Source organism: Schistocerca gregaria, chromosome 3 (assembly GCF_023897955.1).
Source record: "Schistocerca gregaria isolate iqSchGreg1 chromosome 3, iqSchGreg1.2, whole genome shotgun sequence".
Classification (NCBI taxonomy): Eukaryota; Metazoa; Arthropoda; class Insecta; order Orthoptera; family Acrididae; genus Schistocerca; species Schistocerca gregaria.
Genome location: NC_064922.1, coordinates 185,583,492 through 185,598,872, shown reverse-complemented (window position 1 = coordinate 185,598,872; position 15,381 = coordinate 185,583,492). Strand labels below are relative to the sequence as shown.

The 15,381-nt window shown below is 41.6% G+C and overlaps 1 protein-coding gene across 4 annotated transcripts in view; it reads left to right on the top strand.

Moving 5' to 3' along the window:
- LOC126355024 (fibronectin type III domain-containing protein 5) overlaps positions 1-15,381 on the top strand; it is a 1,528,277-nt gene that overhangs the window by 1,439,153 nt on the left and 73,743 nt on the right. For all 4 annotated transcript variants that reach the window (XM_050005171.1, XM_050005169.1, XM_050005170.1 and 1 more), the window contains one exon: positions 22-167. In XM_050005171.1, coding sequence (XP_049861128.1) covers positions 22-167 — 146 coding nt within the window. The remainder of the gene's footprint in view (positions 1-21; positions 168-15,381) is intronic.

Below are 15,381 nucleotides of genomic sequence, written 5' to 3'. Positions count from 1 at the left end.
TGTGCTATTTGTGTGTTGCAGCTACCGCGTCGTGACGGTGGTGGCAGGCAACTCCAGGTCCGTGGCGCTGGATGACCTCAAGGCGGACACGCAGTACCAGCTGACGGTGACTGCAGTGCGCGCTGGCCGCAAGTTCCGCAGCAGGGCCATCGTCTTCCGCACCCTCGGTGAGTACCAAGAGGCAGGTGGAGAACGCCCCAAAGGATGCGAATTACTGTTTCATGGTCTGTCATTGCTTAGGTCATTATACCCGAGATGGAACACAAGCTCAGATAGAATGAGGATGGGGTAGAGAATATTTCAACATTTGTCTCCAGTGATTCAGGGAAAACAAGAATATATATATATATATACGCCATACTTCCACTCTTCCCAATTGCCCTCTTGGAGATTCTGGAAGTTCACAGATTCCTTGACATCTGCCACCCATTCTCTGGACTTATCTTCTTGTTTCCTTTTTACTACTGGGATCCACTATCATAACTTCTTTGGCCATCTATTATCATCTATTCATTCCAAATGGCCATACCATAATAACCTCTTCTTCTCAATAGCTCCCATTATTTGAATCACAAGATAATGTACACCGAAGGGCTAAAGAAACTGGTATAGGCAAGCGTATTCAAATACAGGGATATGTAAACAGGCAGAATACAGCACTGCCTTCGGCTACACCTACATGAGACAGCAAGAGTCTGAGACAGTTGTTAGATTGTTTACTGCTACTACAATGGCAGGTTATCAAGATTTCAGTGAGTTTGAACGTGGTGTTACAGTCGGCACATGAGCGATGGGACACAGCATCTCTGAGGTAGTGATGAAGTGGGGATTTTCCCATACGACCATTTCATGAGTGTACTGTGAATATCAGGAAGCCGGTAAAACATCAAATCCCTGACATCACTACAGTCGGAAAAGATCCTCCAAGAATAGGACCAACGATGACTGAACACAATCCTTCAGTGTGACAAAAGTGCAACCCTTCTGCAATTTGGTGCAGATTTCAATACTGGGCCATCAACAAGTGTCAGTATGTGAACCATTCAATGAAACATCACCGATATGGGCCTTTGGAACCAAAGGCCCACTCTTGTACCCTTGGTGACTGCATGACACAAAGTTTTACTCTTGTCAACATTGACATTGGACTGTTGATGACTGGAAATGTGTCGTCTGGTCGGACGAGTCTCATTTCATATTGTATTGAGCAGATGCATATGTACAGGTATGGAGACAACATCATGAATCTGTGGACCCTTCATATCTGCAGGAGGTTCTGTAATGGAGTGGGGCATGTGCAGTTGGAGTGATATTGGACCCCTGATACGTCTAGATATGATTCTGATAGATGACATGTACGTAAGCATCCTATCTGATCACCTGCATCCATTCATGTCCATTGTGCATTCCTTCAGACTTGGACAATTCCAGCAGGGCAATGCGATACCCCACACGACCAGAACTGTGGAAGGGTGGATTCAGGAACACTTCTTAGTTTAAACACTTGTGCTGGCCACCAAACTCTGCAGACATGAATGTTATTGAGCATATTTGGGATGCCTTGTAACGTGCTGTTGAGAAGAGATCTCTATCCCCTTGTACTCTTACTGATTTATGGACAGCCCTGCATGATTTGATTCATGGTGTCAATTCCCTCCAGCACTACTTCAGACAATAGTCGAGTCCATGCCACGTCGTATTATGGCACTTATGCATGCTCACAGGGAACCTGCACATATCAGGCAGATGTACCAATTTGTTTGCCTCTTCAGTGTAGATCACAGTTCAGACAAGATCAAAGAAAGTATTGAAGCAGCAGCTCAAGATGCTCTAGGTACACTAGATATAAAGCATAAAAGGAAAACAAAAAGAACACCATGGTTTTGCAAAGAGATTAAAGAAATGTGTAAAAAATGAGGTGTGCCTATCTGAAATATAAACATAAGAATTTTATGAAGATTACAAAGGAACTCATAATGAGACAAAATCAGTAGAAATCATTTTAAGAAGGAATCATTGGGAAATCTTTTATAAAAATATAGAACATGACTTCTACATGCTGCAAAACAAATTTGAAGAACAACAGGACAGCAGAGGTAAGAATTAAATGAAATCTTGAAAATGAATGACACAAATGAGGAGTCATAGGTTAAATATCAAACAGGGTTGTCTAAAGGTAAACAACTATCAGAAAAAAAGAATTTTTGTGTCGGCTACTGAGGGAGCCAGCACCAACACAAACCAGGAAGGAGAGAAGCTGCAATGGCTGGTGGCAGGATTTGAAAATGGTCTGTATGCAATACTATCAAATTAATGGAACTCTTTATTTCTAAAAATGAAATAAACATAACTTCTTGTTACAAGGTAGCTTGAGGTGCTTCTTGTGCCTCCTACATGCAATTACATTTGTACACTATTACTACTTGCAGCCATAATAATGCAAACCCAACATTATGCTGTAGAACCTCTCATGACAGTCATGTAGGTGTATATAATACCTGTGTGTTGAAAGAAATACGATTGGTACAAAGGAAATGTGTTATTTAACAATTAAATTTGATTCTTTAGAGTAATAAAACTCAAAAGCTCTTAAGCAGGGTATGGAGCACAGTAAAGAGGGATATAATAATATAACTGATTCGTCTCACGATGTTTTCTTCTTTTGAGCCAACCTCTTCATCTCAGAGCAACATCTGCACCAGCATCAATACTTATTTCTTATGTACATTCCATTTTCTGTCATCCCCTATCATTTTTCAGTTCTACAGCTACCTTTAGTATGGCAGAAATTATTTCCAGATGTCCCTCCCTTACTGAGTGTTTCTCACATATCCCTCTCCTCCACAGCTCTACAGAATTCTTCTTGTGTCTTATCTTATCAGTCCACTTAATTCTCAGCATCCTTCTGTACTATGATAGAACTTCTTTTCTTTGTAGTAGCAGATAGTTAGCCCTGAATAGAGCACCCTACTAGGCTGCACAAATTACACTAATGTTTGTAAAAATATTAGTGCCAAAAAGGTTTTGTTTGACTGAAGAGAAATGTATATCATAAACTCCTGGAAATTGAAATAAGAACACCGTGAATTCATTGTCCCAGGAAGGGGAAACTTTATTGACACATTCCTGGGGTCAGATACATCACATGATCACACTGACAGAACCACAGGCACATAGACACAGGCAACAGAGCATGCACAATGTCGGCACTAGTACAGTGTATATCCACCTTTCGCAGCAATGCAGGCTGCTATTCTCCCATGGAGACAATCATAGAGATGCTGGATGTAGTCCTGTGGAATGGCTTGCCATGCCATTTCCACCTGGCGCCTCAGTTGGACCAGCGTTCGTGCTGGACGTGCAGACCGTGTGAGACGACGCTTCATCCAGTCCCAGACATGCTCAATGGGGGACAGATCCGGAGATCTTGCTGGCCAGAGTAGTTCACTTACATCTTCTAGAGCATGTTGGGTGGCACGGGATACATGCGGACGTGCATTGTCCTGTTGGAACAGCAAGTTCCCTTGCCGGTCTAGGAATGGTAGAACGATGGGTTCGATGACGGTTTGGATGTACCGTGCACTATTCAGTGTCCCCTATACGATCACCAGAGGTGTACAGCCAGTGTAGGAGATCGCTCCCCACACCACGATGCCGGGTCTTGGCCCTGTGTGCCTTGGTTGTATGCAGTCCTGATTGTGGCGCTCACCTGCACGGCGCCAAACACGCATACGACCATCATTGGCACCAAGGCAGAAGCAACTCTTATCGCTGAAGACGACACGTCTCCATTCGTCCCTCCATTCACGCCTGTCGCGACACCACTGGAGGCGGGCTGCACGATGTTGGGGCGTGAGCGGAAGACAGCCTAACGGTGTGCGGGACCATAGCCCAGCTTCATGGAGACGGTTGCGAATGGTCCTCGCCGATACCCTAGGAGCAACAGTGTCTTTAATTTGCTGGGAAGTGGCGGTGTGGTCCCCTACGGCATTGCGTAGGATCCTACGGTCTTGGCGTGCATCTGTGCATCGCTGCGGTCCGGTCCCAGGTCGACGGGCACGTGCACCTTCCGCCGACCACTGGCGACAACATCGATGTACTGTGGAGACCTCACGCCCCACGTGTTGAGCAATTCAGCGGTACGTCCACACGGACTCCCGCATGCCCACTATACTCCCTCGCTCAAAGTCCGTCAACTGCACATACGGTTCACGTCCACGCTGTCGCGGCATTCTACCAGTGTTAAAGACTGTGATGGAGCTCCGTATGCCACGGCAAACTAGCTGACACTGACGGCGGCAGTGCACAAATGCTGCGCAGCTAGCGCCATTCGACGGCCAACACCGCGGTTCCTGGTGTGTCCGCTGTGCCGTGCGTGTGATCATTGCTTGTACAGCCCTCTCGCAGTGTCTGGAGCAAGTATGGTGGGTCTGACACACTGGTGTCAATGTGTTCTTTTTTCCATTTCCAGGAGTGTATATTAGACATGTTGCAATGTACAAGTTATAAAAATAATGTAACTGTGAATATCTCTGAAATGAAACTCTCTTACAGACTCAAACAAAAACCTTGACATGTAATGTGAAAGGATATGTCCTTGGACATCTATCTCCTTGCAGTTTGTACACAGATCCACAAAAAAATTAACAATACTTACCAAGAAGCATACTCAGTGATTTGTAGACCACACTAATCTTGGACACATTCAATTGCTGATTTATTAAGTGAACTTGCAGACCACAGACGCTGTGATCCCTATTCTTTGAAGAGGCCTTCCAAGTACTGCTCTTATATGACCATGCATTGTCATGCTGAAATGTACTCAGTGGGCCTGCCTGGAAGAGGGGAAGGAGCACAGACCCTATTACTTCCACTTTTTCATCCAGTATAATATTTCGTGTATGAAAATTTCTCATAAACTGTTTTCATTACACTGGCTGCAGTAAGTCTAGATACTTATAACAGATTTGTAACAATCATCAAAGTTGCTCACAGAGCAAGATATTGTGGTGTTTAGGCACTGGATTTGCATGGTACTTGAATGAGCCTCTAATCCCTATCTGGCTATACTGATTTAGATTTTCTGTGATTTCTCTAAGTTATTTAAGACAAATGATTGATTTTTTCCTTTGAAAAGAATGTAGCCAATTCCTTTCCCAAGTCTTGTCTAGTCTGAGCATGTGCTCCACCTCTGATAATTCCATCAATCATATATTGAACAATAATATTCTTTCCTTCCTTCCTTCCTTCCTTCCTTCCTTCAAGCATAGGAGCATCAACTTGGTGCATTGCTGGAAGACTTTATCATAGATCTATCTCCATGCTTCACATTAGAAATAAAAAAAATCATATAGTATCCTTAACAATACTATTTTGTAATATTTTCAGTATTAAGCAGTTCAGACATTTCAGCCCTTCCTGAATTTATACTAGGCATGGTGGCTCAGAGGTTTAATCACAGGACTTGCATTTGATGCAGAGTTTAAATCCCCCTCCAGCTATCTGCATTATAGATCAGTGTGTTATCCTAAATTACTTAGGGGCTATAGGGCCTAAATACAGGGTGTCCCACTCAAACCTCCCTGATTTCAAGGACCCAGGAGAGGAAAACCACAGTAGATATGACAATGAAAAATACACCACACTGTAGAGCATCTCAAAGAATTTATATTCCCACATCAGAAGTGCTAAGTATCGTCATCAAAGTGCAGCATGGTCACATGAAGTGAAAATGTTGACTCCACAGCAGTGTGTGCAAGCAGTAGTGTGCTTTGCAGAAACAAAATCGCCAATTACTGTGCAAAGAAATTATCGTCATGGGTATCAAAGTGATCCACCTGATGTGAAAACAATTAAAGAATGGTATAGGAAGTTTCTGGTAACAGGAAGTGTTCTGAAACATTCTGGCGGTGCACGTTACGGACTTTCAGAGGAGAGAGTGAGTGGAGGACGTCAGACAAATATTTCTCAGAAGCCCACATAAGTCCATTCGTCAAGCATCTAGGAACTTGATGTACCTCGATCAACATTGCATCGTGTAGTTCATCAGCATCTTTGTATGTGTGCTTACAAAGTGCAAATTCTGCAACATCTGATGCCAATGACAAACCATGGTGATAACAATTTGCTGCGGATATGCTGCATTTGGGCTTCGCAAAATCTGCACGTTGTCATTGAACACGTTCATGATAGCCCTGAACTAAACATCAGGTGCGGGCTAATGCACAACAGGATTGTTGGCCTGTTCTTTACAGAACAAACAGTGAATGGGTCAGTGTATCTGGACATGTTGGAGCAGTTTGTGTACCCTCAGATACAAGACCTGCAGCCCAACATCATTTTTTAACAAGATGGAGCTCCGCTGCATTGGTCAACGGCTGTTCACAAGTTTCTGGGCAGGAAATTTCCCAATCATTGGATCAGACACGGAGGACCCAATGCCTGGCCACGACGTTCACCCGACATTATGCCACTTGATTTCTTCATGTGGGGATTCGTGAAGGACCGTGTGTATCCGACCAAAGTGCACGTTATTCCTACATTGCGACATCATAACACTAATGTGATTGTAACAATAACAGAGGAAATGTTACAAAGAACTTGGCAAGAAATTGAATATAGACTCGATATTCTTTGTGCTACAAGTGGTTCACATGTAGAGGTGCATTGATGATAAATAAATAAATTATTTGTGATTCTCTACAATGTGGTGCATTTTTCATTGTAATTTCTACTGTGTTTTTCCCCTGGGTCTTTGAAATCAGGGAGATTTGAGTGGGACACCCTGTAGGTTCTTTGAAATAATACACACAATTCCATTCCTCATCCTTCACCTATGCAAGCTCTTATTTTATCTCTAATGACTTGTTTTTTGATGGAGCATTAAACACTAAACTTCTTTCCTTAATTTCTTAAATTATTCGGCTTTTATTGAATGTACATAAACAAACTGTTGAATGTATCCATTGAGCACTGCTGTCATTACACAGCAACAGTTAAATGAAATGTGTGGATAAAAATCCCAAGTCTGGCCTCAGTGTGTGAGTTGAGTTGTACTTGTGTGTATGGGTGTGTTTTCTACTTTAGAAGAAGTATCTATTGCCAAAAGGTCAAATGTATAGCAGACTTTTTGTTGAACCTGTCAGCAACTCAATGTCCTGTATGTATGGTGAGAAATATTATCATTATCATTGAACATTTGTTATATTCAGTAAAAAGGACAGGAGCTAGTTTACTAGCTGATCTGCTCTCTATTTAGGAAGACAATGAGATTAATGTTATATGACTTTTAAAAGTTTCACTTATTCTGTAAACTATTAGGGAGAAGGTGTTTTAATCACATTTATTGCAGAGTATTAGCTAGGGTTCTAACAGCCTCACTGTTGAGTACCTAAATTCACACATGCACCTAACTTGGGATAAAATTTCCTGATGCTACTAGGAACTTTGTCTCCAATTTCTCTATCACTAAGACAATGCTCACTGGTGGACTCTCATAGCAAATTACAAACTGTGGAAATTTATGAGAAAAACTGACAATGTACACTACTGTTAGTCAGAAACTAAATGGAACATGGTATGACAGTCATAACAGTCAAAAACATGATATTATGCCACAACAATTGACTTCATAAGACCTATGCTTCCATTGCACCTTTCAAACACTTCCTTATAACAAACTGATCAAAGAGCTAAGAATATGTGATGAAGGCAGTCCTCGCCCTCTTGTGTATTCACTCACATAGAACACAAGACAAAACAGGGAGAAAGGAAACAGTTAACTTTCACTTTTTTTTCAATTTGTTCATTGACTCAAAGGTAAATAAAAAAATCAGAATATTTTTCTGAGAAATTTTCATTTCAACCCATTAACATAGTTTCCCATTGTTTCTAAATTGCATGTATGTGGAGTCGATTGTAAAGGACAACCCAATGGGACATGGGACATATCGGGGTGTTTTGACCCTCAGGAAATACTCTTTGTATTGCTTAAATCACAAGAATCAGTTGCTCTTGCTGGATGTGGTAACAACAAAAAATAATATCATATTCTGCCAATTGGAAACTACTCTCTTTTAAATTGTTGCATTAAGTTGTAAGCACACACCTCTGCACTACTGCTACACGTATTAAATAATCTTAAATATGTTATAAATGTGAAAGTTGTGTGTGTGTGTGTGTGTGTGTGTGTGTGTGTGTGTGTGTGTGTCTTACTACTTAGTGCTGAAACAGCTAGACAGATTTGGATGAAATTTATAATGGAGATAGCCTGTATCCTGAATTTGCACGTAGGTTATCATATATATACCTACCTAACAAAGGAATCTGGGTGGGGGTGGAAAATAAATGTAGCACATAATGTGTGGATGCCCATACTTTATTCATCCAGTATTTGAGAATGAGAGCATGACTTGAAACAAAATTTAGACATAATATCAAACCTTTACAAAAAATTTTCTCGTTGACAAACCGCAAAAAATGACGAAAGGAAAAAAGTTAATTGATAACTACATTTCCGCTGTTCATGCTGTAAAGCTGTTGCATGAAGCCTGATGTTTTAATTTATTACTTCTCTACTACTAACTGTATTTGCAACACACTTTCCAGAAAGTATTCATGTGTACCATTGAATGTACCAGGAAAATTATGTCACTGAGTGACAAGGGCATCCATATGATAGTTTGTATGGGAGTGCCTAGACCAAGAGGTATGGAGTACTTTTAATATTTTAAAAGGTAAATGGTAACTTGTAAGCAGGCGTAAGAAAGTTCCAGTTCCAGTGCTGTTAAAAATCTGTGTAAACTGACTTTTAAATCATTTTCTTGAAAGAAATACCACTGACAACACTACTTTTTTTCCTTTTCTTGAGACCTAGGACAGGCCATGGCCCATCCCTTGCTGCCGAATATGGATGTACTTGTTGCATGACACATGGTTCAGGACATGTGTTGCCATAAACATTGAGATGCGTGAAAAATACCCTCATCATCTGTGATTTTTTAATTTATTATTTCTTTACCACTAACTCTATTTGCAACACATTTTGCAGACACTATCCATTTACTCCACTGAACGGACCTAGAAAAATATAGCATTTGACAACACATAGTTGAGGAGGTATGATGTCATAAACACTGCCACATCATGAATGATGTTGAAATTTATTACTTCTTCACTGCTACACTGTCCAGTTACATTAATGTGACCACCGCCTATGTTCCATGTCAATGTGCAGTAACATTTGCAGGTGGCAGTTGCCAGCACCTGCAGTAGAAGATATATAAAATGTTGTGAAGGAAGTGGGAAACAGGTTAAGTAATTAGGACCATTCTCTGTCCTGATTGAGCATGACATTTAATACCACACATCATGAGGCTCATGGATCAATGCCAACTAAGTTTCTTTTGGGTTATCAGGTGGTAGCTTGTGCAACTTGTGGGCAGTTGCCTGGAGAGCCAGTCACTGTCATGATGTGAAAATAAAGCAATTTATCTGACATCCAAAAGGGCATGATCATTGGTTTTTGGGCCAAGTATGGAAGCACTTCGAAAACAGCTAAGTCTGTAAACTGCTTGTGTGGTGCTGTGGTTGAAATATACTATTGTAACATGAAGGCGGATGTAAAGACACAGAGTGTGAGTTGGGGTACAATTTTGAAATACATTTATATACCAAGTTGAGACAATCTTAAGAAAACAGCAATAAAATACCACATTTTGTAAATACAGACAAACACCTCCAAGTACAACCATCACACATAGTTCTTGGAGCTGTAGTCACCAAACCACCAGGACTGATAGACTGCTTGGGCATGTGATTTCACAGAACAACAATATGGACACACTGCACAATCCACAGTCTACACAAGTTTTCTGTCACATTGTAACTGTCCACCCCCATCCCGGCTGTCACTCTCCGCAATTTGTTGCACACGCTGGCATCATACAACCCAATCATGCCATCGGGGAGTGCAGACCATGAACTCCATCCTTACATAAGGAGGAACATAGAAAATAGGTGCCACCAATGACAACACCCCTCTCCCAAATCTCGGTCAGGGCCGGAAACTCTCTTCATTAATTCTTAGCACTTGACTTGATCTGAGTGAGGTGAGCTGTAACCTGGTAACCTACTTACCACTGTGCTGATCTTCTAACAGCACCTTTACCAGGGTAATAAATCTTCTAATGCACAATGGCCCTCTATATCAAGGCTACAGTGCTTTAGAGATTTCTTCACACACTTACTGGCCCCTGGACATTCTTCTCTTGGTAAGAATTCGGCTGGCACTTCTCGTTGTAATGCATAACTTCCTTCCTTTGGACCTTCTCGATATTTCTCCTGGCCACTCTCCACTGCACAGCAATTGTTGCAGATTCTTCACTTCAGGCAACAGATCCTTGCTTGCCCACAAGTTGCACAGTTGAGTTTCCACTTGATAACCCAGAAATAATTTAGCCGATCTTGATCCATGAGCCTCATTACATGCAGTATTTAACACCATGGTCAACCAAGACAGAGAACAGTCCCAATTATTTTGATCTTTATGATGGTAGATTAAAACTGAAGAAACTGCAAAAACGTGGGAATTTAAGGAGGTGGGACTTGGATAAACTGACTAAACCAGAGGTTGTAGAGAGTTTCAGGGAGAGCATAAGGGAACAATTGACAGGAATGGGGCAACAATAGAAGAAGAGTGGGTAGCAGTGAGGGATGTAGTAGTGAAGGCGGCAGAGGATCAAATAGGTAAAATGATGAGGGCTAGTAGAAATCCTTGGGTAACAGAAGAAATATTGAATTTAATTGATGAAAGGCGAAAATATGAAAATGCAGCAAATGAAGCAAGCAAAGAGGAATACAAACGTCTCAAAAATGAGATTGACAAGAAGTGCAAAATGGCTAAGCAGGGATGGCTAGAGGACAAATGTAAGGATGTAGAGGCTTATCTCACTAGGGATAAGATAGATTCTGCCTATAGGAAAATTAAAGAGACCTTTGGAGAAAAGAGAACCAGCTGTATGAATATCAAAAGCTCAGATGGAAACCCAGTTCAAAGCAAAGAAGGGAAAGCAGAAAGGTGGGAGTATATAGATGGTCTATACAATGGCAATGTACTTGAGGACAATATTTTGGAAATGGAAGAGGATGTAGATGAAGATGAAATGGGAGATACAATACTGCGTGAAGAGTTTGATAGAGCACTGAAAGACCTGAGTCGAAATAAGGCCCGGGAGTATACAACATTCCATCAGAACTACTGACGGCCTTGGGAGAGCCAGTCATGACCAAACTCCACCATATGGTGAGCAAGATGTATGAGACAAGTGAAATACCCTCAGACTTCAAGAAGAATATAATAATTCCAATCCCAAAGAAAGCAGGTGTTGACAGATGTGAAAATTACCGAACTATCAGTTTAATAAGTCACAGCTGCAAAATACTAATGCAAATTCTTTACAGACGAATGGAAAAACTGGTAGAAGCCGACCTCGGGGAAGATCAGTTTGGATGCCGTAGAAATGTTGGAACATGTGAGGCAATACGCACCTTACGACTTATCTTAGAAGAAAGATTAAGGAAAGGCAAACCTACCTTTCTAGCATTTGTAGACTTAGAGAAAGCCTTTGACAAATTTGACTGGAATACTCTCTTACAAATTCTAAAAGTGGCAGGGGTAAAATACAGGCAGCGAAAGGCTATTTACAATTTGTACAGAAATCAGATGGCAATTATAAGAGTCGAGGGACATGAAAGGGAAGCAGTGGTCAGGAAAGGAATCAGACAGAGTTGTAGCCTCTCCCTGATGTTATTCAATCTGTATATTGAGCAAGCAGTAAAGGAAACAAAAGAAAAATTCAGAGTAGGTATTAAAATCCATGGAGAAGAAATAAAAACTTTGAGATTCGCCGATGACATTGTAATGATGTCAGAGGCAGCAAAGGACTTGGAAGAACAGTTCAATGGAATGGACAGTGTCTTGAAAGGACGATATAAGATGAACATCAACAAAAGCAAAACGAGGATTATGGAATGTAGTCGAATTAAGTAGAGTGATGCTGAGGGAATTAGATTAGGATATGAGACACTTAAAGTAGTAAAGGTATTTTGCTACTTGGGGAGCAAAATAACTTATGATGGTCGAAGTAGAGAGGATATAAAATGTAGACTGGCAATGGCAAGGAAAGTGTTTCTGAAGAAGAGAAATTTGTTAACATCGAGTATAGATTTAAGTGTCAGGAAATAGTTTCTGAAATTATTTGTATGGAGTGTCGCCATGTATGGAAGTGAAACATGGACAACAAATAGTTTGGAAAAGAAGAGAATAGAAACTTTCGAAATGTGGTGCTACAGAAGAATGCTGAAGATTCGATGGGTAGACCACATAACTAATGTGGAGGTACTGAGTAGAATTGGGGAGAAGAGGAATTTGTGGCACAACTTAACTAGAAGAAGGGATCGGTTGGTAGGACATGTTCTGAGCCATCAAGGGTTAACAAATTTAGCATTGGAGGGCAGCATGGAGGGTAAAAACCATAGAGGGAGACCAAGAGATGAATACACTAAACAGATTCAGAAGGATGTAGATTGCAGTAGGTACTGGGAGATGAAGAAGCTTGCACAGGATAGGGTAGCATGGAGAGCTTCATCAAACCAGTCTCAGGACTGAAGACTACAACAACAACACATGATGATAGTCAATCAGTGCAGATCTGAGATTGTGAGTTAGGTCTGCAGCGTAAGGGAAGTTAGGATAGTATAGGATCATAGTCATGTGTTGCACCACCATTCCTAAACAAAACTGTTTAAATGCCTCGGCAGTAAGACAGCTTGCCTCATCAGTAACAATGAATTTCAGCAGTCTAAAGGTCCCAAAGAACTTTACATAAATTCTGGGTGACTGCCTGGGTCATCACCCCTCTGGTAGGCAGCACTTCCTATTTATTTCATTCCTCAGCAACTTGTATTTCCATATTCCTGAATTTCCCTGAATATTTTTGTACATCCTTCTGTCATCAATACACTGAAGTATTTCTTTTGTTACCCGTGGTTTCTTTGCAGTTACTTTGTTTGTACCTATGTTTTTCTTTCCAACTTAGGTGATTTTGTAGAGATGTCTACTCCTCTTCAACTGTGTTGGCTGCTGAGCTATTCCTTATTACTGTATCTATGGCCGTAAAGAACTTCAAGTGTATCTCATCATCCCCCAGTACTTTTGTATCCCACTTGTATGCATTTTGATTCGTCCTGAGTAATCTCTTGAACTTCAGCCTACAGCTGATCATAACATGCTTGGTTTCAGTGGCTACTTCATAACGCCAATCATCTCAATCCTCCACTCCACCATCAGATCTTCTGAACTGCACAGATGGGAGTTATCCTTATAACACATTCTCTGCTCCCAAAATTATCCCAGCCTCAGTTCAAAATGGCTAAAATGCCTCTGACCACCATGGGACTTAACATCTGAGGTCATCACTCCCCTAGAACTACTTGAACCTAACTAACCTAAGGACATCACACAGCCCGCATCGTGGTCGTGCGGTAGCGTTCTCACTTCACACGCCCGGGTTCCCGGGTTCGATTCCCGACGGGGTCAGGGATTTTCTCTGCCTCGTGATGGCTGGATGTTGTGTGATGTCCTTAGGTTAGTTAGGTTTAAGTTTGTTCTAAGTTCTAGAGGACTGATGACCATAGATGTTAAGTCCCATACTGCTCAGAGCCATTTTTTGACATCACACACATCCATGCCTGAGGCACGATTCGAACCTGCGACCATAGCAGTTGTGCAGTTCCAGACTGAAGCGCCTAGAACTGCTCTGCTACCGTGGCTGGCCCAGCCTCAGTCTGTGATAATCTATTGTCCCCACACCCTCCACCCAACTATTTCCACCCTCTCTTTCCTATTACTGCTCCCAGTTCACACAACTACACACCCTCACTGCTGTTGCTCTCTGCCAAAGCACCCTCTGATCTTTCCCCTTCTTGCTCCTCTCCTTTTCCCCTCCCCATTCCCCCACCCTCACCTCCCACTCCCACAGCCTCATGATGCTACATCTGACAGCCTTATCCTGCCACCTTCTAGTCTTTGCATGCTCTGTGAGACAGCACTCTGCTCTTCCCCATTTGTACACTGATACCCTCCCTCTTCCCTGCTCCATTCCAGATTGCTATTTTCATTCAATGCAATGATGCCACTGTGGCCTGACTATCTGAAGATGTGTGTGTGAGATATGTGTGCTTCTGTGTGTTTTCCTTTCTTTTCTGGAAAAGGTTTGGCTGAAAGCTCAGAGTGTAACAGTCTTTTTGTTGCGCCTCTCTGCAATTCATTGTGTCACCTTTACAGTGAGTAGGATTCTATTTTGTATAAGTCAATATTACATACCATACTCCTGTATTGTCATCATCTAATTTCATTGTTAGCCCCCCCCCCCCCCCCCCCCCAAAAAAAATGAAGAATAGATGCAGTCACATTTATATCTAAAGAATGAAAGGATAACAGAGAGGTATCTGCATGATCTATTTATAAGTAAATGGTAGTGTGAGATGGTTTTTTCCCTTTTTAATCCACACATTCATGTCACACAGCAGTTACTATCTGTATTATAATTTTGATGAACCACTTCATGGAATGGATGGGGTGCTTACCAACCCATACAGCAGACAGTATGGTAAGTCCATGTCAACTTCCCTCTAGAAAGACACAGCTCATAGTTAAAGACTCTGGGTGGAGGAAAGTGTACTCTGGGTTGCGTTACTGGATGCCCCAGTGCCGCAGTTCCTAGGATTCTGATATTCAAACCTGTCCTAAGGAATGTTGAGAATAGTGGACAGAGGGACTGCTTCAGACTGTAAGTTTAACCCAGCTACTTCTGTGCACACATATTGTTGTACAATGGTTGGTTAAATAAAATACAATGTGAAACTTAGTAACGTAACATTATTGACTACTTGTCAGTTAGGAATAATAAATTTCAGGACTTTAGAAGGTGGAAGAGGTGTTAAATAAAATCACATTGGATGATAAGATAATTTTATTGTCATTAGGCCTTTACTGTTGTTATTGTGGTCTTCAGTCCAGAGACTGGTTTCATCCAGCTCTCCATGCTACTCTATCCTGTGCAAGCTTCTTCATCTCCCAGTACCTACTGCAACCTAAATCCTCAATCTGTTTGGTGTATTCATCTCTTGGTCTCCCTCTACAATTTTTATGCTCCACACTGCCCTCCAATACTAAATTGGGGAGCCCTTGATGCCTCAGGACATGTCCTACCGACCAATCCCTTCTTCTAATCAAGTTATGCCACTCCTCTTCTCCCCAATTCTATTCAATACCTCCTCATTAGTTATGTGATCTAACCATCTTCAGCATTCATCTGTAGC